General features: G+C 43.3%; 1 protein-coding gene across 3 annotated transcripts in view; it reads left to right on the top strand.

Annotated features, from left to right (window-relative positions):
• Positions 1 to 249: 249 nt before the first annotated feature.
• The window catches only part of NUP107 (nucleoporin 107), a 47,449-nt gene continuing 23,330 nt past the window's right edge, over positions 250 to 24,368 (top strand). The window contains exons 1-12 of one of the 3 annotated variants that reach the window (XM_005280022.5): positions 250 to 553; positions 4,190 to 4,275; positions 6,010 to 6,099; positions 6,532 to 6,647; positions 8,899 to 9,034; positions 9,708 to 9,811; positions 14,585 to 14,712; positions 15,025 to 15,073; positions 15,761 to 15,832; positions 16,400 to 16,488; positions 17,686 to 17,764; positions 19,313 to 19,426. In XM_005280022.5, coding sequence (XP_005280079.2) covers positions 546 to 553; positions 4,190 to 4,275; positions 6,010 to 6,099; positions 6,532 to 6,647; positions 8,899 to 9,034; positions 9,708 to 9,811; positions 14,585 to 14,712; positions 15,025 to 15,073; positions 15,761 to 15,832; positions 16,400 to 16,488; positions 17,686 to 17,764; positions 19,313 to 19,426 — 1,071 coding nt within the window. In that variant the 5' untranslated portion in view covers positions 250 to 545. Of the gene's footprint in view, positions 554 to 4,189; positions 4,276 to 5,614; positions 5,763 to 6,009; positions 6,100 to 6,531; positions 6,708 to 8,898; positions 9,035 to 9,707; positions 9,812 to 14,584; positions 14,713 to 15,024; positions 15,074 to 15,760; positions 15,833 to 16,399; positions 16,489 to 17,685; positions 17,765 to 19,312; positions 19,427 to 24,368 lie in introns of those variants that run through there. The other 2 variants (XM_005280023.3, XM_024109083.3) reach the window with 2 other exon arrangements.

Raw genomic sequence — 24,368 nt, 5'->3', positions numbered from 1 at the left:
CAGTCGCGCTCCGCAGGCCCCGGACGCCCTGGCGAGCGGGCAGCTTTGATGCGCTCGCCCCTCACTGTTATGGGCGAAATGCCGGGCACACGCTTGTGCTCCCGCGGGCGAGCGGGGCGGCGAGGATAACACACCCCCGGGCAGGGGCTGGGCGAGCAGCAGGCACCAGGGGGCGCGCAGGCTGCTCCGAGGGGCGGAGTCCCGCTGCAGAGCCCGGCGCTGGGCGGCGCCAGCCCCCGCATTGGCCGCGCGCACCCGGGAGGGTCTGTGTGCAGCCCCCGAGCGCGACGCGAGCGATGGAGGGGGAGGGGCAGGCCCCTCCGCCTCGGGGTGAGCGCGCAAGGACTGGGCGCTGGTGCCGCCCTCCTCGCTTTAACTCAAACGCGAATGCACAGCACAGGGCCGCCGCTACGCGCGTGCGCAATGTAGGAGCGAGCCTTCCCCGGCAAATCCGGTCTCGTTTAACTTCCGGTTCAAAGGACCCAAGCGCTTCCGGAAAGCGGCCGGGCGGGCTGGAGACTCCGGCGTGAAGTGGCGCCCGGGCCATGGAGAGGTGAGCGCGGCAGCCGAGCGGGGCCCGGGGCAAGGGAGGGCCTGGCCCGTAGAGAGCCAAGGCCCCAACCGCGGCCCCCAGTCTCCTGCCCTCCCCCCGCTGTCACGGTGGCTCCGCGCCCTGGCGCTCGCTTCTCCCGCCTCCCCTGGGGCGTTACAGCCCCTGAGAGCCGGCGAGCGCGGCCCTTCCCCCTCGCCTGCTGGCCCAGGGCCGCCTTCGGAGCCCTCTGCGTCTGGGGAGCAGTGGGGGGTCTGCCCATGGAAACGCTGCGGGAACCGGCTCTCGGAGCCTCTTCAGAGACCCGCCCCCACAGCGCAGACAGGCTCTCGGGAGTGGTGGCAGACACGGGGGGAGCAGTCAATCGAAGTGGGGGACAGATCAGTTATACAGACCCGGGTGGGGGAGGGGGGTCATGTGAACACATTATAAAGCCAGAAAGGGCTGTTGGGCTCTCTGGTCTGACCTTCTGCGTAACCTGGGCCGGGCCATGGGACTTCTCCAAAATAAATCTTGCTGCCTCCAGTCCAGTTGCTCAGGTTGAACTAAAGCATATCTTTTTGGGAGAATATCCAGTCTTGGTTTTTAAATCTTCCAGTGTAGATTCCACCATAACCATTGGTAAATTGTTCCAATGCTCAGTTACTGCACACATTTTTAACAATGGGGATATTTGTAGTTTGAATTTGTCTAGTTTCAACTTCAAGCCATTAGATCTTGTTATATGTTTTAATACAGCTAAATGCAACGTCATACATTTAGGACCAAGAATGCAGGTCTGTATTGTGCAGATCAGGGACTCTGAAAGGTGCTACTAGAATAATTGGAGGCCTGGAGAATCTGCCTTACAGTGAGATGCTAAAGAAGTTAAATCTAGTTTATCTAGGAGAAGGTAAAGAGGTGACTTGATCATGGTGTACAGATATCTATATAGGGAAGAATAATCTGATGATAGATGGGTCTTTAATCTGTCAGAAAAAGGTACAATGAGAGCCAGTGGTTGGAAATCTGATATTGTCTAGCTTCAACTAGAAATAAGATAACTAATCAATAGAACAACGTATCCATGGACATGCTGGATTCTCTATCTCTTGAAGTCTTTACATCAAAACTGGATATGTTTCTAAAATATATACATAGCTCAAATAGAAGTTACTGGAAGAGGTTCTTGGGCCTATGTTATACAAGACCTCAGACTAGATGGTAGTCTGTTCTGGCCTTAAAAATCTATTAATCTAAGTGAAGCTCCATGCTACCCAGTGCATGTAAATTGACTTCTGGGGCTCTGTAGCCTTGGCAGTTTTTCACTTAGATTAGGAACCCCATGGACATGAGATGTTTTGGAGCCTATGTAGAGTTAAGCACTGCACAAGATTTCTACTGAAAGTGGAAGCTAAATCATTCCCTCTCCCCAAAACACTGGTCAACTTCTTGGAAGTATGCTGAACCAAAATATCTAGGAAAACATACACGAAGTGAGATCACGTCACTATTTTTTTTTAATTTTAAACTTCCTAGTTCTTGAACACATCTGATTTGCTTAAACTGACCCAGAAAAAAACCGCCATACTGTAAGATCAGCAAGATTTGGAATTTCAGGCAAATTTGTTCAGTTTTGCTGAGGATAGCCAGTCTAATTTTGACTATGAAAGAGACTAGCATCTGCCTATAATAGTATTAGAGAGGATTCAGTGCAGTTTAGGGTAGGTCTACACTACCAATTTATAGCGACATGGCTGCTGCTCTCCCTTGGCTTAATAACTCCACCTCTGTGAGAGGTGGTAGTTACTTTGGTGTGAGAAGCTGCAAGAGGTGGTAGTTACATTGGTGTGAGAAGCTGTCCTGCTGACATAGTGCTGTGTACGCCGGCCAGTAGGTTAGTATAACTATGTTGCACAGTGGTGTGAATAATCCGCACAAATAATTTTATAGTGTAGACAAGGTCTTAGTTTCAATTTCTGACTTGTGGAGTTTAAGAAAAATTATATATTTATTTGAAGAGGAAACAGTCTAAAACAATTAAAGTTACGTAGTATTCCATCTGTAGCGTCTCTAAATATTATATAGAACATTTGCATAAGAAATAGATTTTAAAAATTCTTTGCATAAATGTGCCATGTTAAGGCTTTTTGCACAACTTTCTCAAAGTACTCTAATGGCTTAAACCAGGGGTGGCCAAACCGTGGCTCACAAGCCCTATGCTGCTTTTTTACAAAGTGTGGCTTGTGGAACCCCCCCTATTCTCTGCCTACCAGACTGTGGAAGGGAGCTTGAGGCTTTTGCCCTACAGTGGGGTGGTGGGACTTGGTGCTTGCCAGAGACGACTGGTGCCTGCTGAGAGTGGCAGATTAGCCATGGGGCCTGTGCCATGGGGCCCTGGAAAAATGGATGCCCCTGTGCCCCGACCCACTCCGCCCACCTGCGCGGTGCTCCTGCCGGGGAATGGGGTCAGGGCCCAGGGGAGCTTGCCCTGTTCTGTCCACCTCCCTGGTGCTCCTGTTGGGACACAAGGGTTTCCCCTGTTCCCCAGCAGGAGTGCTGGGTGGGGCAAGCCCCCGCGCCCTGAACCCATTTCCCTGGCAGGAGCGCTGGGGGGAGAGGCAGGGGGACTGCAGGTGGAAGGGGTGGGGAAGGGCCCCCACTTGCTCTGGCCCAGGGCCCCACAAAAGCTTAATCTGCCTCTGAAGTGGAGGGGCACAATTTAAAGGTTCAGCCCCCGCAACAGCTCCAGTCATGTCCCACCCCCCGCATGCCCACCTCTTATCCTCATTGGCCCCTCCCTGCAGCTCCCAGGTGTTAGCTCTGCATAGAGAGGGAGTAGCAAATTGCTGGGAGCTGCAGGGTGGGGCTGATGCTTTAGCTCCACAGAGAGGCAGCAGCAAAAGCAGTGTCTCTCCCTGTAGCTTCCAGCTGTTTGCTGCTGCCTCTCTCCATGGCCACAGCTCACAGCTTGCCAGCTCCAGCAGCTGCTGTTCAGGGAGGGGGCACAGCGGCGGCACCACATGACTGAGCAGGGCCCGCAAACTCTTGCAAAAATCTGGGGGAGCATGTGACCCCCATGTGCTCCCCCCACATCTCCTCTGGCTTCTGCCCAGCAGGGAAGGGGGGGTCTTAAGGTTCAGCCCTGTGGGGTGCGCCTTCGGGGGCTCGGGGCTTCAGCAGGAGCAGGGCTGAAGCCAAGAGCTCCAGCAGGTACCTCCCAGAGCTCAATCCCCGAGACATCCATCCCCACATGGCAGAAGCCCCAAGTTCCACCACCCTACCGCGGGCCCCAGCAGGCGCCTTCCGTGGGGCTGAAGCCCTGACCCCCAGCAGGTGTGCGTTGGCTTTCAGACTTGTGAAGATTGTCATATGCGGCTCGGAAGGTCAGTAAGTTTGACCACCCTGGCTTAAACACTGCAGCCTCAACAGCATTATGAGAATCAAGTGTTCCACAAGAATTTTTTAAATAAAGGCTATTGCTGGATAGATATCAGTATTTGGAATTCCAGTTTTAAGTTTTTCTTTTTTTTTATATTAGTTTTTTTTTTTATTGGATTTTTGAGTTAGTGCTATAAAGTTACTGGCTACACTTCTCATCCTTTTGGGAAATGTAATCTGAATGTGTTTACTTATAGCAACTATATTCCTATTTTGTAGGAATGAATTGGGAGAGATGTCATCCCCACAAGATGTAGACGTGACCAGGCCTGCTCGGAAACAGAGCTCTAAAAAAAGAGTTTCTAGTATCCTTTTTCTGTCAAGGTTTTTTTCTGCCTGTTTTAAAGGGTATAAAAATTGTGATTGCTGAATGCAGCAGTTAACTTTTCATAGTAAATGAAGACTTTCCAAAAATTGAATTCTTGTCAGGTGAAGAGTACTGTAAAACGTAATCCTTTAATTTCATACACATTTGAAGTCACAAGTTACATTGAAGTATACATTAATCTAATTTCTGAGAACTTTATATCTACTGTTTTAAAAGTAACTTCTGTCTATAACTGAAAGAGTTTAGGGAAAACTTTTTTACGCTTTCAGTTAATTTGCTTGTGCGCTCAACAACAATTTGTGTTTCACTGTTTCCCCTATGTAGTCCTTCAGTTTTTCCTATGTTCGCATGAGGTTTTCATAGAGGAAAAGGGGGGATATTTTTAAAAATATAAAAATGTGATTTTACAAGCACAAAGATTGGTTGGGTGGCTTGGGGTGTGTGAAGCTCCTGGAACATCTTGACTCCATATTTTGTTTTATTTTTAATTTGACTTGATTCTCAGTTAAGTCTCCCTTTAATAACTCTTAGTGAAACTAGAAAATCCAGGTTAGTTTGATTTGGAAAATGAATATTATTGTGTATTTAGCAGCATACTACACCACCTTGCCTGTTTAGCAGAACTTTTCCAAGTGATTCTTTAGGACTAAACTGAGAGACAGTTGTATATTTATCAGAGGACAGTTTTGCAATAATTTGTGTTTTGTCTTGTAGAGTTCCCCTAGCTCCTCTGTTATGTTTGTTTCAAACTTCAAAATATGTTCTAGGATCTAGGTTATTTTCATAATATACTTAGATCAGGGATTGAATAATTAATTTATCCAGGACATGGGAAGCTTATGTAAGAGTGTATATGGGCATAAGTTATCAATTTCTGCAGAATTTAATGGTTTGCTTTCAAAAATAGTTTTTATGTTTGAGAGAACAATTTTCTGTGTGTGAATTAGTGCAGTAATATCTTCCTGAAACTGAGAGCAAAGGAGTCCAGCATGTCTGCTGTTGCTGGTAGCTTTCCTAAGCAACTACAGAATAAAACTAACAAGATGCTGGTCCTTTTCAGAATTCTGAAGAACAGCAGGGAAACTAGTAGGGAAATTGACAGGAATCATGTGAGTTTCATGCTGCTTGGCAAACCTAGAAGCAATCACACATGGGAGTTATGTATTGAGTAGGAGGAACCACGAAACAAATTGAGGAAAAGGTAGGGGAGAAGAGAATTCTTCTCCCCCAGCCTCTCCAAAGCAACTAGCAGGCTTATGTAGCTAGAGAGCAGATGTAGAAAGCTTTTTTTTTTCTTCTTCTTTTCTTTCTGTGAGGGGTGGAACTTCAGATTAAGCAGATATAATAAATACCCTCCTCGATCCCAGCACCTGTGCATCTGGAATACTTCCCAGAGGGTTTCTCCTAGACCCCTCACTGTGAGTCTCCCTCCATCCGCGCACTCATCTTCAGTATCTACCTAAGGTTAGTAGGTTTAACCTTAGTCCTCTAGCTATTAAGTCTGTGGCAAATATTTCAAGCTCATCTAACAGGGACTGTCTCTTAGCCTTGTTAAATTTAGTGGACTAGATATACATTCCTTATGGTATCTTAAGGATTTCTAAAGGTGCTATTAGCAGAGACGGCTTATTTATATTATAAATCACTCACAATAGTTTTGTAATGGACCTGAGATGGAGTTTACGGCATTCTTTCTTAACGTGTCCACCAGTTCTTGCATCACTGGATGACAGTCTTGGTAATGGAATATCAAGAGGCCAGATAGTTCCCCGAACTCCAGGGTCATTGCTTCGCCAGTCCTGTAAGTTGTTTGTTTAGTTTTTTTGTCCCCCTCCCCCTTTCCTTCTCCACTTCCATGTATCGTAAATTGTAGTTTGTGATTACACAAACACTAAATGTTTTGTTTTCTATATTTTTTTTCTCACTATTCTATTTTACCTCAAAGACTTTATTCTGTAATTGTCGTAAAGTTCGTTAATGCCGAGACAATGTTTCTTTCTGTGTAGCAGCAGGCATGCTGACAAAGCCCAAATAATAATAGTAAAGATAATGTTACCCAAACTTTGAGAGAGAAACAGTTCAGCTCTTTCCTTAATGAACTGAATGTAGGACTTCATAAGTACATTTACAATCTCAGTTACTGATTTTTTTTTTTATTTTTTTTGGGGGGGGGGGCAACAGAGCTTCATAGCCTTAAACTTCCTTTTTAGAAAAATATTGTTTTGCTTTTCAGTTACTCCACAAACACGAGGTTCCACAAAGCAGCTAGATATGTCTACCATCCTGGGAACAGGCGGGAAATCCCCTCAATTTACGCATACTCCTGGATTCTTTGGCCATCTGTCTATGGTATGAAGATTATAGGGCATGTTGTTCTCCCTTCTTCGCTCATATGAACCTTATGACAAGGTAGAAGTGCTTACTGTGTTCACATACATTTTGAAATAAGCAGGGTGGTTTGCTTTTAACCAAAGCTATTTAAATCACCAAATGGAAAACCTCAATTTAAATCCTCAATTTTAATCAACTTTTCCATTTGTATTTCAGTTATTTTCTAAAGATAGGTGCCTTCTCAAAATGGTTAATATAACCATTAAAACTTGTTGCTTTATAACTAAATAGAGCCTTTACATTGGAGTTGGTACATCTTTCTGCTACCTAGGAGCACAATACCTATATACTGTATACATGTATTAAGCAATTTTATTGCTTAATATTTTCAGATTCCTATTAATTGTACATTTTGAATATTTTCTTATTTATTAATCTTTTTGCTCATGATTTGTATCAAGCTGCATTAGGATAACTAGAATTTAATTAAACACACAACAACATATAAAGTTTATTTTTTTAAACAAAACAACCCTAAATGTTTTGTATACATAAACGTCTCTTATCAAAACATGTTTCATATTTACAACTAAACTATTAAAGGAACAGAGGGATCGACTGTAGTCAGTGAATTAAACTGACTATATAAGGTCAGCATGGGAAAACTTTCAGTATGCCCAACTGAAAGTGACTGAAGCATAAGTTCCCATTTACCAAAGTCTCTTAAAAATGAGACAACAGTCTTCTAAATTATTTAGGCTGTCCTTCAAACTTAAAACTAGTAGGTCTCATCCCTCCCTCTGCATTTGGCTATAAGGCAAAAAGGCCAAGATAGAAGAGAAGCAGGAGGAATAATGTGGGAATGGAATTTGAAAAACAGGTTGGAGAATAGCAAGGACCTATGTTCACATTTCAGGAGGTGCTTAACATACTGCCATGAAGATGATGATGTCTGATTCCCTGTCCTCATTGGTTCAGGGTCAGGGAAAAGACCTAATGACAAATCACTGGGACCTAGCATGTAGTGTTGGTGATGGTAGCCATGGTGATGATTATTAGGATGCTTGTCATTGTGGTGATAGGTCCAGTCTCTGTCACTCTCAGCCAGCTTGCTGCTGTGCTCATCTGGGTAAGTTACCACAGGTTCCCCCAGAAATAACCAAAAGGAATGATCGCCGTATCTCATCAAACTTAAGTATTTTCCTTCATCCATGTTTGTATTGGGGCTGTCAAGCGATTAAAAAAATTAATCGCAGTTAATTGCGCTGTTAAACAATAATAGAATACCATTCATTTAAATATTTTTGGATGTTTTCTACATTTTCAAATATATTGATTTCAATTACAACACAGAATAAAAAATGTACAGTGCTCACTTTATTTTTATTACAAATATTTGCACTGTAAAAAACAAAAGAAATAGTATTTTTCAATTCACCTAATACAAGTACTGTAGTGCAATCTCTTTATCATGAAAGTTGAACTCACAAATGTAGCATTATGTACAAAAAAATAACTGTTTTGTTTTTGAATGCAATGTAAAACTTTAGAGCCTACTTCTTGTTGGCAATCGCTCAAACAAACAAGTTTGTTTACATTTGCAGGAGATAATGCTGCCCGCTTCTTTTTTACAGTGTCACCTGAAAGTCAGAACAGGCGTTCGCATGGCACTGTTGTAGCCAGTGTTGCAAAATATTATTAAAATACTTGTAATAAAAATAATATAAAGTGAACAATCTAGACTTTGTATTCTGTGTTGTAACTGAAATCAGTATATTTGAAAATGTAGAATATTCCTAAAACATACCTTTAATCTTATAACCTCACCTGAAGCCTTGAAAACTCCTAATGAACTGTTTTAATTCAAACTGTTTTATGTCACTTTTTGGCTCTGTTCTGTGACTTTTTTTTTTCCCCCAGCAGCTCTCTTAACTTGCTTATAGGTTAAAATTATTCTGTTGCTTTTCACCCACTTTGGACAAGTTAATACTTCAGTCCAAGTTAGGGTTTGACATAATACGGCTTAGGGAGAGAGGAGGATATATATTTTAAGAGTGAAATTTTGCATCCTTCCCATTAGATTAGAAAAACATTTACATCCAGACTTGTACCTTTTTAAAAGGCAAATCTAACATTTCTAAAAGCTGAGTCATTTTTAATTTCTAGAGCTTCTTTGCTTGTATCCATAAGAAATAATCATAGAATGAAGAAGCTTGAAATCTCCTGACAGTCTAAAATTGCTTTTATTTTTCTCTGTGTTGTGTTTTAGTTGGATGACAGCAATTGGACAGCTGCACTCACACCTCCGCATACAGGAATGTACACTAACCTAGACTTGTCCAATGTGACAGAGGATGTCACCATGAGTGCTGTTCTGTTGCGTGAGGATGATCCCGGAGAAGCTGGTGAGATGACTTTGAGCTTTCACAACAAAATAACGAAACTATTATTATCTTGTGCAATTCTTAGATGTATGTTCCACTTCCTTATTGTAATGTTTTTCCAGAATATTCTTGCCTGACTCTTCCCCCTCCCCCCCAACCCCCCCCCCCCTCCCAATTCCTTCTACTTGCTGGCTGGAGACGATACTTTGTGAACTTTCTTGTGACTGAAGTTGCCTTCAGGAAACTTGTTAATCATTATTGAGAGAAAAGAGTTCTTTACGATATGGAGTCACAAGTAATCTGTCAGTTCTAGAGATTTAAGGTGTAAAACAGCTGCATCTTATGGAGCTAGGCACTTTTGGTATATCTTTAAAGCTTTCTCATACAACCAGGTCTATAGCAAAAGATGTGGTATAATTGCTGTGTCCTTATGTAATTCACTTTCTTAGTTGCGGTGGTAAATTTGCATGACATTCTGCAGGGTGTACATAGTTCATGTAAGTGTCTGCATTTTATTTTCATCATGACTGCACCAAAGAAGAGCTGCAAATGAGATTGTATTGAAAAATAGAGCTTTATATAGTGCTTGAAAATGTTGAATATAAATTTCTCTGTCATCAAGAGAATTTCTTTGTGTTTTCAGTTTTTCACAAAGTATGGCATGCTATCATGACTCTTCTTTAATGTGTTCTAGCTACTATGAGTATGTACTCAGATTTTCTGCATTCGTTTTTGAAGCACACTTCAACTACCGTTTTTGAACTTGTAGAAGAGTATGAGAATACTTGTAATAACCAGGTAAATTGTTGTAAAAATTTCAAGTTGTATTTCCTTTCATAAGAGGTTGTGTTGCTGAAACTAGGGATGTTTCTCCTTTCCGACCAGAACTGCTAGTCAAATTTTGGGGCCCGTTGGATGTTACAGTTGGAAGGAGTTGGGCATTTTATTTATTTACAAGTAATGTACAAAGTCCTGCTCCTCTGAACATGAGAACCAAAAACAAAAGGAGCAGTTTCTTAGCTTACAGCCCCAGGCCTTTTTAGCCAACACAGACCCAAAAGCACTCTGTAGTTTTTCCCAGGGTTATAGAGTAGTCATAGACTCCTAGGACTGGAAGGGTACTCAAGAGGTCTTCTAATCCACTCAAGTATTATCTAGACCATACTTGACAGGTGCTTGTCTAACCTGCTTTTAAAAACCTCCGATGATGGAAATTCCACAACCTCTCTAGGCAATTTATTTCGGTGCCTAACCACCCTGACAGGAAGTTTTTCATAATATCCAGCCTAAATTTCCCTTGCTGCAATTTAAGCCCATTGCTTCTTGTCCTATCCCCGGGGTTAACGAGAACAATTTTTCTCTCTGCTCCTTGTTAACAACCTTTTATGTACTTGAAAACTGTTAACATGTCCCCCTTGAGTCTTCTCTAGACTAAACAAACCCAGTTATTTCAATCTTTCATCATAAGTCATGTTTTCTGGACCTTTAATCATTTTTGTTGCTCTTCTCTGGACTTTCTCCAATTTGTCCACATCTTCCCTGAAATGTGGTGCCCAGAACTGGACACAGTACTCCAGTTGAGGCCTAATCCACAAAATAATTAGTTCTTGTGTCTTGCTTACAACATTCCTGCTGATACATCCCAGAATGTTTGCTTTTTTTTGCAAGTGTTACGCTGTTGACACATTTAGCTTGTGATACACTGTGACCCCCAGATCCTTTTCTGCAGTACTCCTTCCTAGGCGGTCATTTCCTATTTTGCATGTGTACAACTGATTATTCCTTCATAAGTGGAGTACTTTGCATTTGTCCTTATTGAATTTCATCCTGTTTACTTCAGACCATTTCTCCAGTTTGTCCAGATCATTTTGAATTTTAATCTTATTCTCCAGAGTATTTGTAACCCTTCCCAGCTTGGTATCATCCTCAAACTTTAAGTGTATTTTATAAGTGTACGCTCTTGGCCATTATCTAAATAATTGATGAAAATATTGAACACTACCGGACACAGCACCGATCCCTGTGGGATTCCATTCAATATGCCCTTCCAGCTTGACTGTGAATCGCTCATAACTACTCTGGGAATGGTTTTCCAACCAGTTATGTATCCGCCTTATAGTAGCTCCATCTAGGTTGCGTTTCCCTGTGTCACAGTGCTCATGACTAGTGCTTGGCTTCCTTGCTTTTTTTTGCCATTGCGCCTCTGTTCTTGTCTGTTCTTGCTTTGTGTTCTCTCATACACCCCCATACACCTGTTCACAACACCCAGTGGGATGCCCCCGCTATCAACCTGGTGCTAGTTTCTGGGCTAATTCTATTAGGCCTTATTTTAGGTATGCACCCATAAGTGTTTCTTAAAGCTATCTTAAGTGAAGGGTGCATTAACACATCAGTTTGAATGAGGTTTTAACTCCACCTGTAACCAGGTTTCACCCAACTCCACCCCCTCTCCTCCTCACTTGCTGATGGGGTCATCACCCACAGTTTTGGGAACCACTGATACAGCTGTTAAAATGATTTCTACCTCTAGAAGCAGGACAATTCAGTCACTGCAAAACAATTGCCTACAAGCCATTTGTCTGACTTGGGCCATATCTTGAAAGAGAATTTGTAAGACACCTTTCCTGGCATTGATTACACCAGAGGGATAGCTCAGTGGTTTGAGCATTGGCCTGCTAAACCCAGGGTTGTGAGTTCAGTCCTTGAGGGGGGCCATTTAGGGAACTGGGGTAAAAATCTGTCTGGGGATTAGTCCTGCTTTGAGCAGGCAGTTGGACTAGATGGCCTCCTGAGGTCCCTTCCAACCCTGATATTCTATGATTCATTACCGTTACTAACCCTAATGAAATCCAAGCTCATCCACTGTTTCTGCCACCCAGACTCCTTGCTCGAGTTCCAAAGTCCAATTTTTGGATGGATGCCCTTGCCCCCATCACTGTCTCCATTAAGACTGGTTAGGTGGTTCAGTGTTGGATCCCCGATTCCCTAGCCTTTTAAAAAACATCTGGTTTTTAATAACTTTGTTTGAGCCAGCATCAGTCACCGCTGTGCTTGATTTACAGATCCTATTACGCACGCTAGCCAGACTCCAGTTATTGTTTGTGTAACTGCCCATATCTGACCAAAAACTATGGGGCTGATCCTTGCTCCTCCATGAAACTTTATCCCCATCAGCTTGGTGTACTATTTCCTGAACAACGAGAGGCTTTCACTAGACACTTCCAACAGTCTGTCTTGCCCTGTGTTAAATTTATAGCAAACCTTTTTTTGTGTGTGTCCAGTTTTAAAACATTACCAGCATTTAACTGAACTGTTTCCTTTAATTTTTGTGTCATTGCCAGTTTCCCTTCTCTTACAAACCAAATTTATCACTGTTTCTAGTCATTCACTAAGATCATGAACCAGATTAGAATCCCCTCTTTCACAAAGCTATGATTACAGGACACATGGCAATCCGCTTCTATCTTCCTCGCTAGTGGTTGTTTCCGCTTATCATGCACTGCTGCAAGGAAAGATTCAAGTTCTGTGGCAAATTTCACTTGATCTGCAAGTCCAAGTCCAGCTGAGCATCTATCAACTGGTCCATCACCAACTTGTCCTGGGAGGCCTCATTGGTATCTTGGTATGCCAAGAACACAAGTCTCTGCTGGTCCTCTTCTAGGTCAGGTGGGGTTTCTTCTTTCCCTGTCCTACCTCTTATCTGTGCCCTGGCCAGATCAGCTTGATGGCTAACTCCAAACTGCATGTCCAGGGCTTGTACCAGTTCTGGATAACTGTTTTCTGGGATTAAGTTCTGCACAATCAGAGCTTGAGCACTCAAGTTGGCTGCTAGTAATTCTCCTTTCTTTCCCTCTTCCCAACTATTACTTTGATATATAATGTTGAAGTGAACCACATAAGCCTCACATGGAGTCATTCTCTCAAAGGTAGTGAGTTTTTGCACCACTGGAGCTGGGACAGCTGGACATCTCCTCTCTGGGCCTCTGATTTACAAATGTGGTAGGAAAGTGTTGTGAATGTCAGTTTTACCCAAGTCCTTTGGCTGGCTCAATTCCTCATCCGGACAGCTGCCTTCCACGGTCATCTGTGACGCTTTGTTTTCCTTCTGGAGCTGAATTTTCCAAGTGGGCTAAAGCTTACCTGGTTTCCATGATCTGTGGCAGTCAGGTTGCTGGTCACCTCTATGATCTGTCTTGCCATTCCAGCCTGAGAGCTTTGCAGCTGGGCTTCACAACCTGTCTGGACACTTTGAAGTTCTTTCTCCAACAGAGATTTGATTTTCACCTGCAAGTCAACCTTCAGCCCTTTCTGAGAATTCTCCAGATGCTGCTTTATTTCCTTTTGTGAAGCCTCCAGATCTTGTTTTAAATTCCTTTATCCGTCTTTATTCAAGCATCGCCCTCATTTGCTCCATTTTGGTTCAACAGGAAGACCAGCTCACAATTTCTTTTTGGAAACTGGTAGAGCCCTGCGTAGATATGAAGTTCGTATCTACGGATCTAAATCGGTATCCGTGAAGCTGCAGGGCTCTACCATGAACTGCAGCGGCGAAAGCAGCAGCTTTTCAGGATGCTGCTCCCAGGAGCCTGCACCGGCAGCTCCTCTGGCGTTGCTGTACTGCCCCAGCTCCACCCACTGGGGCAGGCACCAGGCTCACCAGCATCTGTCCCTGGTCGTGCTAGTGTGTGCGAGCGGCTTGTAGGTCCCCGGACACGAGTCCCTTCCACGCAGCAGCCTGCGTCTCCTGTCCGGGGGTGTACGAGATGCTTGCACCCACTAGCATGACCAGGGACAGCTGCCAGTGGGCAGAACTGGGGGCAGTACAGCCATGCTGGAGTTGCTAACAGAATGGGGCACTAGCTCCTGGGGGCAGTGGCCCAACATGCTGCTGCTTTCACCACTGCATTCCCAGTAGAGCCCTGCAACATGAGACCCAAAAGTTCTCTTTAGCTTTTCCCAGGGTCACACTGTGCTCACAGGTTAGCACTTGGCTTCCTTGCTTTTTTTTGCCTCTGTTTTTAGGCAGATTCTATTAGGTCTTGTTTTACGTGTGGCCCCATAAGTGTTTCATGCAGCTCGTAACAAGGACTTAATATGTTTCCCTTCAGTTAATGAGTCATGCTTAGAACTGACAATTTGCAATTGTTCAGGCAGTTTGGGGTAGGCTTAGGCCATGTGTACACTACATCTTATACCGACCTAAGATACGTTTCTCAGGGGTGTAAATAAACCACCCCGAGTGATATAAGTTACACTGACCTAATGACCGCGCTGTGTCGGTGGGAGAGCTTCTCCTGCCGATTATAGCTACCGCTGCTCCCGGCGGGAGAGCTCTCTCCTGTCGGCTTAGAGCATCTGTACGAGTAGTGCTACAGCAGTGCAGCTGCAAAGCTCTGTAGTGTAGCCATAGCCTTAGTGTTTCTGCTCCCAACTAATGAAATGAAGGGTGCTTGCTTGTTTTAAGATCTATCTTAGCTAACAGAGAGTACTCAGGGTAATGCAAAAATTATTTTAATGGCTTGAAACACAATAGAAAATGGATAACATACTGTTTATCATTATCGACATCAGGTGAATATACTGGGGAAAATAGTTTACCGAGCGACTCCTGGACAGCAGAAGTTTTCAAAGACTGCCAGTGTTCTGTGGCTTCTCAAGCAAGAGATGGTAACCTGGAGACTACTGTCCTCACTTTACAGGTAATTTTTTTGAAAAGTATGTTGGTTTTACTTTTGCAATGAGTTAGTCACTTGGATGTACAGACTACCAGATTTATATTCTGCATGGAAAAATAGTTAAGCAGCTTTGCTTAGTGTAAACATGTTGCATAAATGTTCATAAGAGTCACAATTAACTTGTCATTGCATAGGTATTAAACATGAATGCTAGATCGATCAGTGAGTGGCTTCTTCACTTCATTTGTATTTGTACGGAAGACTTACAGTGGGAGACACATAACCTTAACTTTTTTCGTATTAACCATTAATAAAATTTTGTACTTTTGTCTCTAGAGATAGAATACAGTCTGCCCTGGAAGATGAAACAATGTTTGAAATTGCGGTAAGCTTCATGCTATAGAGAGCCCTTTTATTTTTTTAAGGGACAACTTTTAAATCTAAATACATTTGTCTTCTTTGTTTGCAACCCAAATATTGCACCACTCAGAACTTGAAAGTAAAACTGAATGTAAACAAAAATCAAACTGATTCGATTTTCATTGTCTAAGATGAGATAAATAAAAAAAAAAATCCTCCAGGTTTTAGCAAGAGCCTCTTTCTCCTACTTTTGGTGAGGGTTTAATGGGAGTTAGATCTGTCTGGCAAAGGGGGAATATTGTGTTGTGCTGGCTGACCAGTTTTTCATTTTGTAACTTACAGCAAGGGCACTTAGAACCCTGAGTTAGTGCCTATTTTTATTTTTGTAGAAATCTAAAATAAATACTTGAATAACCTGACTGGGATCCAAAGTATACCAGTATCTGCTACCATTATCTAACTTGTAACATGTCACCTATGGACTGATTCTGCAATCTCATGTTTAGACGTAATTTTATTTTATGGTATATGAAAGTATATCTGTTCTATCTTGATATAATGCATTATTTTTTTCTAAGCTACCAACATAAAACTTGTAGAAGGTCAGTGGATATGATACTAATTTGTCTTCCCTGAATTCTCTTGTTTTTGCCATTTATATTCTGACACTGTTTATTTTTTTATTAAAAAATAAAAGCTCTTTCTTAAATAGGTTCTAAATGCTAGTGAAAAGACGGCTGTAGGCATCTTGTTTCAGAAAGACTCGTTGGTTCGACAAAGCCAGGTATGATTTAAAGATTGAGAAAGATATGGGAGTAGATAAGCTAACAAGCTTTAGATATTCATTATACTCCATTATAAACTATAACAAAGCTATATATAACAAAGCTATGTAGAGTATTAAACTGCTTCTAGCACTATATGTTTCTCTAAAATGGGTTTCCTTGGTTATATAACCTCATTAGGGATTGTATGCACAGTTCTTTTTGTGAAGGCAAAAGTTTCTTAGTTTCTGCATTGATGGAGGCCAGATACATTCTTGAAGTTAATATGAAAAGGGTAGAGGATTAGGAGTCTTTAGGCCAGACGAGGCTAGCTCTATCTTTTACTAGCCAACATATGGAGCAGAATAAGCTGCTAATCAGTATTGTAACAGGAATGGCTAGCAAAAGTTGGGATTGAACACGCAATCAGTCATGCTTGGTTACTTAGGAGATATGGGTGCCGTGATCTGGAGATGTATATACATTTTAGGATACAAAGATAATGAATAGGCTAGGATTGGGCTGGGAGGCTGGTATTATATTTGTAACAGGAGTGTTTTAAAAAACAGCTTAATTTTATATTCCAGCTGGTGGTAGATTGGTTAGAGAGCATTGCCAAGGATGAAATTGGAGATTTCTCTGACAACATTGAGTTCTATGCAAAATCTGTATATTGGTGAGTTATTGAATCATCATTAAGGGTCATGCAGAAGTTTTCTCTTGTATTATGTACACTGATTGCGTGCTTCCTACAAGTATTAAAGCAAACTGGTTGATAAAGCTGTTTTACAACTTGCTGTTAGTTTTTAAAATACCTCTAAGAATTAAAAAAGAAAATGAAAGGAGTTGCCAGCTTTTTAAAAGCTAAGGATGTTTTTTTGGTCAGCTGTTGACACGGCGACTTCCCCAAAAAAGAGAATTCAGTGCATTTCTTTAGGGAAAACAAAAGTGGTGTAATGTGAGTGGTTTTAATTTAACCTAGAGGCAAATCATTAACTTCACATTTATTTATTTTTGTGAGCAATATATGTAACAGACAAGAATTGATTTGTCTACAGTGGCTAGGTTACTGACACCACTGTGCTTGCTAATTTATGCAAACACACCTGCCTTTGTTGCTGCCTTGTTTTACCCCTTTTTGTCTATTTATTCAATTGTCAAAATCCTAGATTGTAATTTTTCTCTGCCAAGGGACTATCAGTATAGTTTATCCAATGCCTAGTGCAATAGTACCTTAATCACTGTTTGTGGTCATTAGGTACTACCACAATAGAAATAATTAATAGGTAGCTGCCTGATAGTAATCTTATTATTTAAGATGGATGAAATAGTTCACATTTGTGTGTTAATACAATGATCTGTCCCTTCACTTGCACCTTTTTATTTCTTTGCTCAAGTCCTTGTCACTGTGTCTATAACATCTTGGCAACAGTAGTTCTTGTCATATTCATTCTCAGCAATGGGTTCAGGTCAGAAAATACCAAATCCCACCATGGATTTTAAATCAGACTTGAAAGGCCAATGATAAGTTCTGGAATCCTGAAGTGAACTGCGTGTGCTAGACTTTAGAATTTTAATATACAATCTAGTTTACCACACTGAAATGATTCCATTATTTGGATGAATGAAACAAATCTAGGTGAATTTGATCATATATCAGTTGGTGGGCTACTTTCATGTTTTTAGCTGAATTATATTTACACAACAGTATTATAGCTGACAGGCCTCCGAGTAAACTGTAGAAATTGGTACACTGAGAACCCATCTTGTGAAGAATCAAAGTATCCATTACTTTGTTTTGATGTGCCATTTTGAAAAAAACATTTGATATCTTAAATGTCTCTTTAAAGAGAACACTTCTCATTGCTTTTAGGGAGAACACTCTACATATTTTGAAGCAGCGACAGTTCAGCACATACATTGGAAGTACTCGTCCCCTGGTAACTGAACTAGTAAGTATAATTTAAAATGTTTGGCTTCATAGTAGGTGTAAATTGGATTTTTGGGGTAATTAGTATTTTTTTTTCCTACCCAGCACAACTTCCCCAAAAGTTCAGGAGTTCTGTCTTAAAAATGGAAAAACTCCTGCAGTAGATTTCTTTTTTATGATAGCAGCCTTGACCATTTGGGAAAATTATGTACACTGTCTTTATTGTTCTGGGCATCCGACTTTAGTCCATCATGGATTTCGTTTTTCTTTCCACCTTCCCCTTTTTTCCAGTAGAAATACTTCTTAGCTATTCATTGAGGTGAGTGGCTTTATTGGTACTTTTTTTTAAGTGCCCCAAAATGTTAGGTGCTTCAAAACAAACAGTATCTCTACCCAGAAGAGCAAATAAGCTTGATTTAACTTGACACTACATGTGAAAATCATAAATCAACAAGGATAAAGGAGGGTGGAGTGGATTAAAGACAAGTGGCAATAAATAACATGATTACTCAAACCATCATGTTGTGCAAGTGCCTTTCTGATTCCCTTTTTAAAATTATTTTTTTAATTTAGTTACCTTTGCCCCTTCACTTAAAACCTCACTTCCAAAAACCTTACAAGAATAATTTTTGTGACAAAGGAGGTTAGCTTGATGAACAGATTTGGGGAGGGCAGGCCAAATGTAAGGGACAGATGCTTATGGAGCAAGGTAATAAAAGGGGTATCAAGGTTGACATTGGCAGAGTGGAGAAAAACAGTGGGGAATATGAAAGAAGGCCATGTCCAATTTAGATTTGGGCTGTGTGATGTAGGGACCTAAAAGTAAGAACAAAATGTTTGTTTGAATTGAATGTGCAGCACTATTTGTAAGCTCTCTAGGACACACTTTTTGTATCGCACTTAGCACAATGAAACCCTGATTCTGTTTGGAGCCTTTGGGTGCTATCATCCTCTTCTGGTTTCCTCCCATTATTATTTCTTGTGTATTGAAAACCAAGGGAGGACTGTCCAGGAAGAAGGAGTAATCAACTGTATCAAATGCAGAGGCAAAGTCAAGAAAGATGAGCATAGGCTTTGAGAATTGGTGAGGTGGAGGTGGTTAGTGGCGTTAAGAGCGGTTTCAGTGCTTTGAAGAAAGCAGAAAATAGGCTGGAGTGGATCCACGAGAAAGTGAGAAGAGAGGAAGTCACTGTAACAGTTGTAAATGGTCTTCTTAAAGAACTCAAAGGTAAAGGTAGGAAAGGAAAAGGTCTGCTATCTGGAGAGGCAGATTACAAGGGGGAAATGTTTGTGGTGAAAGGAGCAAGAGGACAGGGCTTTTGGGAAGGCGAAAGGATTGAAATTGATGAACAGTAATCTCTCGGGCTCAGTGACTGGGGAGGCAAAGAGGAGAGATCAGGAATGTAATGCCAGTTTTTATGCAGACTAGTCAGACTGTTGTCAACATGGGAAAGTGAGTACAGATGGATTTACCATCATTCATAACCTTTGAGACATGCATACAGAGGGAAATATCTGCAGTGTAGGGGATGGAGGATTCATTGTCCTTCCTTTTCTTTTTTTCTTGTAGGACCCAGATGCCCCCATAAGACAGAAAATGCCACTCGATGATTTGGATCGAGAAGATGATGCCAGGTTACTCAAGTACCTATTCACTCTTATCAGAGCTGGGATGACGGATGAGGTAAGCCACAGAAACCTGTAGTGTCCTTGCCTTTCCTTCGGACTTGTTCAAACATTATAAAAACTGATTTAGTTCAACCACTACAAACTTCTGTGTAGACATGCTTATATCAGTTTAGCTTTCATCCGATTACAGGTGCTGATGTCACATGTTAGCTAAACTGCTATAAATCAGGTCTTAACTGATATGAGTGTCCACACTGAATTTAAAATCATACCTTTAGTTAAACCAGTGCAACTTTGGGTTGAGAGCAGGCATTATGATAGATAAATTGGACTTAAGGCTGTCAGGCCAGCACATTAGTAGCACTGCTTGGTACTAAAGTGGCTTAGTACTGACTGCTCAGTGCTGTATGATACAGTTAGAACATCTGAAAGAGCTTGTAAACTGCGCCTTTCAAAACTATTAAATTATCCTGTGCACCACCTTTTTCGCATATGAGTGCTGTACAAATTTGAAAAATAGCATAATTGATTCTTCTTGGGTTTCCGTCTAGTACTGAATTGCAAGGGTGCTTTTTTCTCTTTGCTGATATAATCATTTAATGATGGTTTTACATGGCTGTGGTAAAATTAAGAATGGCTTCCTTTCTTAATGATGACTCCAATTTGAAGCTATGAAAATAGCACCCGGATTTCATGTTTACTAGGAGAAAGATGACTCTACTTCATTTCCTTTTTTTCCTCCTTTTTCTGTTGTCCCTGGCAAGCCATAAATACTTCAGTAGTCAAATCTCTCTGAAGAACTCCTGGATAGGCATGAATAGGATAGTAGGAGTTGTGCTTTTGACCAGCACAAAAGAGGTTACTCTTCTCTTCCATTAATCCTTTGGCTGAATGTAGCTCTGCCTTTTTTTTTTAAAATACCTTACGTAATTTGTGGTGTAAATCTACTATTGCCAACAAATTTGAGGGGAATTACAACCCTGTCACTGTGAAGTCAGCCTGCCGTGGTATGTGCTGTGTTCTCAATTCAGCAGCACCCTTGCAGTTCCTATCCTGCGTCTCTCTTGGGTAGAGGCTCCCCATTGTGCCAGTGGTTTTCATGATTAATAATTAAATATTTGTATTATGGTAGCATCTGAAGGTCTCCGTGGTGGGCTAGGGGCTGCCGGGATGCTAGGCACTGTACCCATGCATAATGAGGGGAAGAAGTTCCTGCTCCAAAGATCTTAACAATCTTAGGAACATAGGAATATAGTCACTTGTTAGAGATGAAAGTATTATCCCACTATCCCTAGCTATCAGTGTTTTCAGTTTTCTTCCCTCTTAATCATCATTCCCAAAAGTGACAAGTTATTGCAGACACTGCAGCTTGAAAAGACTAAAGAAAGCATGACCATTTAACACAGTCTGCCTCACTATTCTGTCAGTCATGGAATTGATACATAAGTTAGATAAGTAAGTAATTGGGTGTGAGATGAGTAACCTTCAACAGTGTGTGCTTACTTACAATCCACACAAGCCTATTATTTTTCCTCCCCTATCACTTTTACTCTTGCTATATATTCATATAGCTAGAGTAGATGCGTACCAAAATTGGCTTTGGAGGAAGCAGACTTCTTGAGTAAGACTATTCATGGCAGTATATAGCCTGATTTATATTATCAGCACAAAGGATGGAATTTTCCAAAGCACCTGAGAGTTGGGTACCTAATTCCCTCAATAACGTCGAAAAATTTCACCCAAAAAGATGGATTTTAGGCCTTTGCACCAACGGGCATATTTTCAGAAACTATAGAAGACTTCATCTAAAACAACTAGAGCTGTCAAGCGATTAATTGTGCAATTAAAAAGATGATAGAATACCATTTATTTAAATATTTTTGAATATTTTCTACATTTTCAAATCTATTGATTTCAATTACAACAATACAAAGTGTACAGCACTCACTTTATTTTTGATTACAAGTATTGCACTGTAAAAATGATAAACAAAAATAGTATTTTTTAATTCTCCTAATACAAGTAGTGTAGTGAAATCTCTTTATCATGAAAGTTGAATTTACAAATGTAGAATTATGTACAAAAAAACTGCATTAAAAATAAAAAATGTAAAATTTTAGCTCCTTCAAGTCCACTCAGTCCTACTTCTTGTTCAGCCAATCGCTCAGACAAACAAGTTTGTCTACATTTGCAGGAGATAATGCTGCCCGCTTCTTGTTTACAATGTCACCTGAAAGTCAGAACAGGTATTCTCATGGCACTGTTGTAGCCGGCGTCGCAAAATATTTATGTGCCAAATGCGCTAAAGATTAATATATCCCTTAATGCTTCAACCACCATTCCAGGAGACATGCATCCATGGTGATGACTGGTTCTGCTCGATAACAATCCAAAGCAATCCAGTCTAAAGCATGTTCATTTTCATTATCTAAGTCAGATGCCACCAGCAGACAGTTGATTTTCTTTTTGGCATTCGGGTTCTGTAGTTTCTGCATTGGATTGTTGCTTTTCTAGGACTTTTGAAAGCATGCTCCATACCTCGTCCCTCTCAGATTTTGGGAGGCACTTCAGATTCTTCTTCGAGTGCTTGCTCATATCCATTCCATTAGGTGTGTGCGCGCCGCGTGCACGATCGTCGGAAGATTTTTACCCTAGCAACACCGGCGGGTCGGCTGTGGAGCCCCCTAGAGTGGCGCCTTCATGGCGCTGAATATATACCCCAGCCGACCCGGCGCCCCCTCAGTTCCTTCTTACCGCCCCTGACGGTCGTTGGAACTGTGGAGCGCTGCTTAGCTGTTCTCCACTTTCCCTAGCTTTTCTTGTTGTATCATAGTTGTAGTTATAGTTATAGTCTTAGAGTTTGTTGTAAGTTAGTTAAGTAGTTGTAAAGTTGTTCTAAATAGTCCAGGGGGTTAAGGGGGTCGTCTCCCCCCTTTCTCCCCCGGCCGCGGGGCCGGGCTCATGCCCAACGCTCCCGGCTTCAAGCTGTGCGCCTCCTGCGCTAAACCTATGCCCACGAGCGACCCGCACGAATCTTGTCTGAAGTGCCTGGGAGAGTCACACCAGACAGACAAGTGTAAAATCTGTAAGGCCTTTCGTCCGAGAACGAAGAAGGAGCGGGACTTTCGGCTCAGGCAACTTCTGATGGAGGCGGCTCTTAGCCCGGACGCTCCTTCCACGAGCAAGGCCCCGGCACCTAGCACCTCGGTGCGCAGTGCCCCGGCGGCACCGGCTGCGACGACCACGCGAGTGGCGTCAGACAAGCCTCCCCGGCACCGGACCTCGTCGGCACCGCAGACACAGCAAGTGCCTCGGCGCCGGTCCTTATCCCCAGGGCATAAAAAAGCCCATAAGACGGGGACATCAGTGCCGAAGACGCCAGCTCCCCCAGTGTCGGGGGTAGAGCCGCGTCCACCGGTGGAGCAACGGAAACAGTTGCCTCCGGCACCGTCGACTCCGGCGCCGAGGCCGTTGAGTCCGGTGCAAATAGCGCCAGAGACCTTCGCGGCGGCGAGAGACTTAATAGCTCTCACGGAGCCGGCACCGCCTCAGCCACCGGCACCGACTGCACCGTTGACTCGCCCGGTCCAGTCGAGGGGGAAACCTGCTTTGATGCGCCCACCATCACAGGGGCTGGAACCTCGGCACCGGTCCAGGTCCCGAAGCAGGTCCCCACGCCGCTCGCAGTCCCGGCGCCGAATATCGTCTCGGCACCGGTCGTACTCGCGGCCAAGATCTACTTCGCGGCACCGCTCCACGTCTCGGCACCGCTATGATCGTCGGCACCGATCAACGTCGAGACGTAGTTCTCGGCACCGCTACGGTCGGCGCTCGACGTCGAGGGGTCGCTCCCGGCACCGGGCATACTCCAGGTCCTCGTCGAGGTCCAGATCCGACTCCCGGCACCGACGAGGTCATCGGCACCGGTCGCGGTCCCGGCACCGATCGCCGGCACCGCGCGGAGATAGATCATCTCCGGACCGGCACCGTGCGGCACCGCAGCCCACCGGGATGGTTTCATCTCTCTCGGCACCGCCATGGCCGTCTAGATCGGTGTCTCGCTCCTCGGAGGACTTGTCGAGATCGGCATACCCCCCTCAAGGGCGCGCCGATGAACAAAATTTCGGCCACTGGCAGGAGATGGCAGAGGACCAATCTCATGGACCATCTCACTGGTCGTTTTGGACCCCGTGGGCATACCACCAAGAACAAGGGGCTCCAATACCATCGACCTCTCGCTCGGGTCACTCGGTTAGAAGGGCCCCAGAATCCACCATCTCTCGGCCTCCGCCAGGAGGCATGGAGGCTTCGGTGTCCACGCCACCCGACACCAGGGACCCAAGTGCAGGTGATGCCCCGGCCCAAGAGCAAGGGGATCAGGACCCCCCCTTGGATCCGGTACCACCGGAGGCATCCTCTTCCTCCTCTCCGGACGAGGCAGTGGCGGGCACTTCATGTACGGGTCCCCCTCCGATAGATCTTCGGGCTCACCAGGATCTCCTGCGTAGGATGGCCCGTAATATGGACCTGCAGGCGGAGGAGATAGTGGAGGTGCACGACCCGATCGTGAACATCCTTGGAGCAGATGCCCCATCGAGGGTGGCGTTACCTCTGATCCGCACGATCCAATCGAATGCGGATACGATATGGCAAACTCCTGCCTCCATTCCACCCACAGCGAGAGGGGTGGAAAGAAAATACTTTGTCCCCTCTAAGGACTATGGGTACTTGTACACCCACCCCCAACCGTGCTCACTGGTGGTGGAATCAGTGAATGCACGAGAGCGCCACGGCCAGCAGGCTGCAGCGCCTAAATCAAAAGAGGCTAAGCGGCTCGACCTGTTTGGCCGTAAGGTCTACTCAGCCGGAGGGCTACAACTGAGAGCGGCGAACCAACAGGCGTTACTGAGCCGCTACAATTTCAACTCCTGGAACTCTATGGGGAAGTTTAAGGAGTTGATTCCCCAAGAGTCCAGGGAAGAGTTTGGAGCCATGGT

The sequence above is a fragment of the Chrysemys picta genome, chromosome 1 (genome assembly GCF_011386835.1).
Source record: "Chrysemys picta bellii isolate R12L10 chromosome 1, ASM1138683v2, whole genome shotgun sequence".
Lineage (NCBI taxonomy): Eukaryota > Metazoa > Chordata > Testudines > Emydidae > Chrysemys > Chrysemys picta.
The sequence above is the reverse complement of the archived record's forward strand: the minus strand, read 5'-3'. Positions and strand labels throughout refer to the sequence as shown.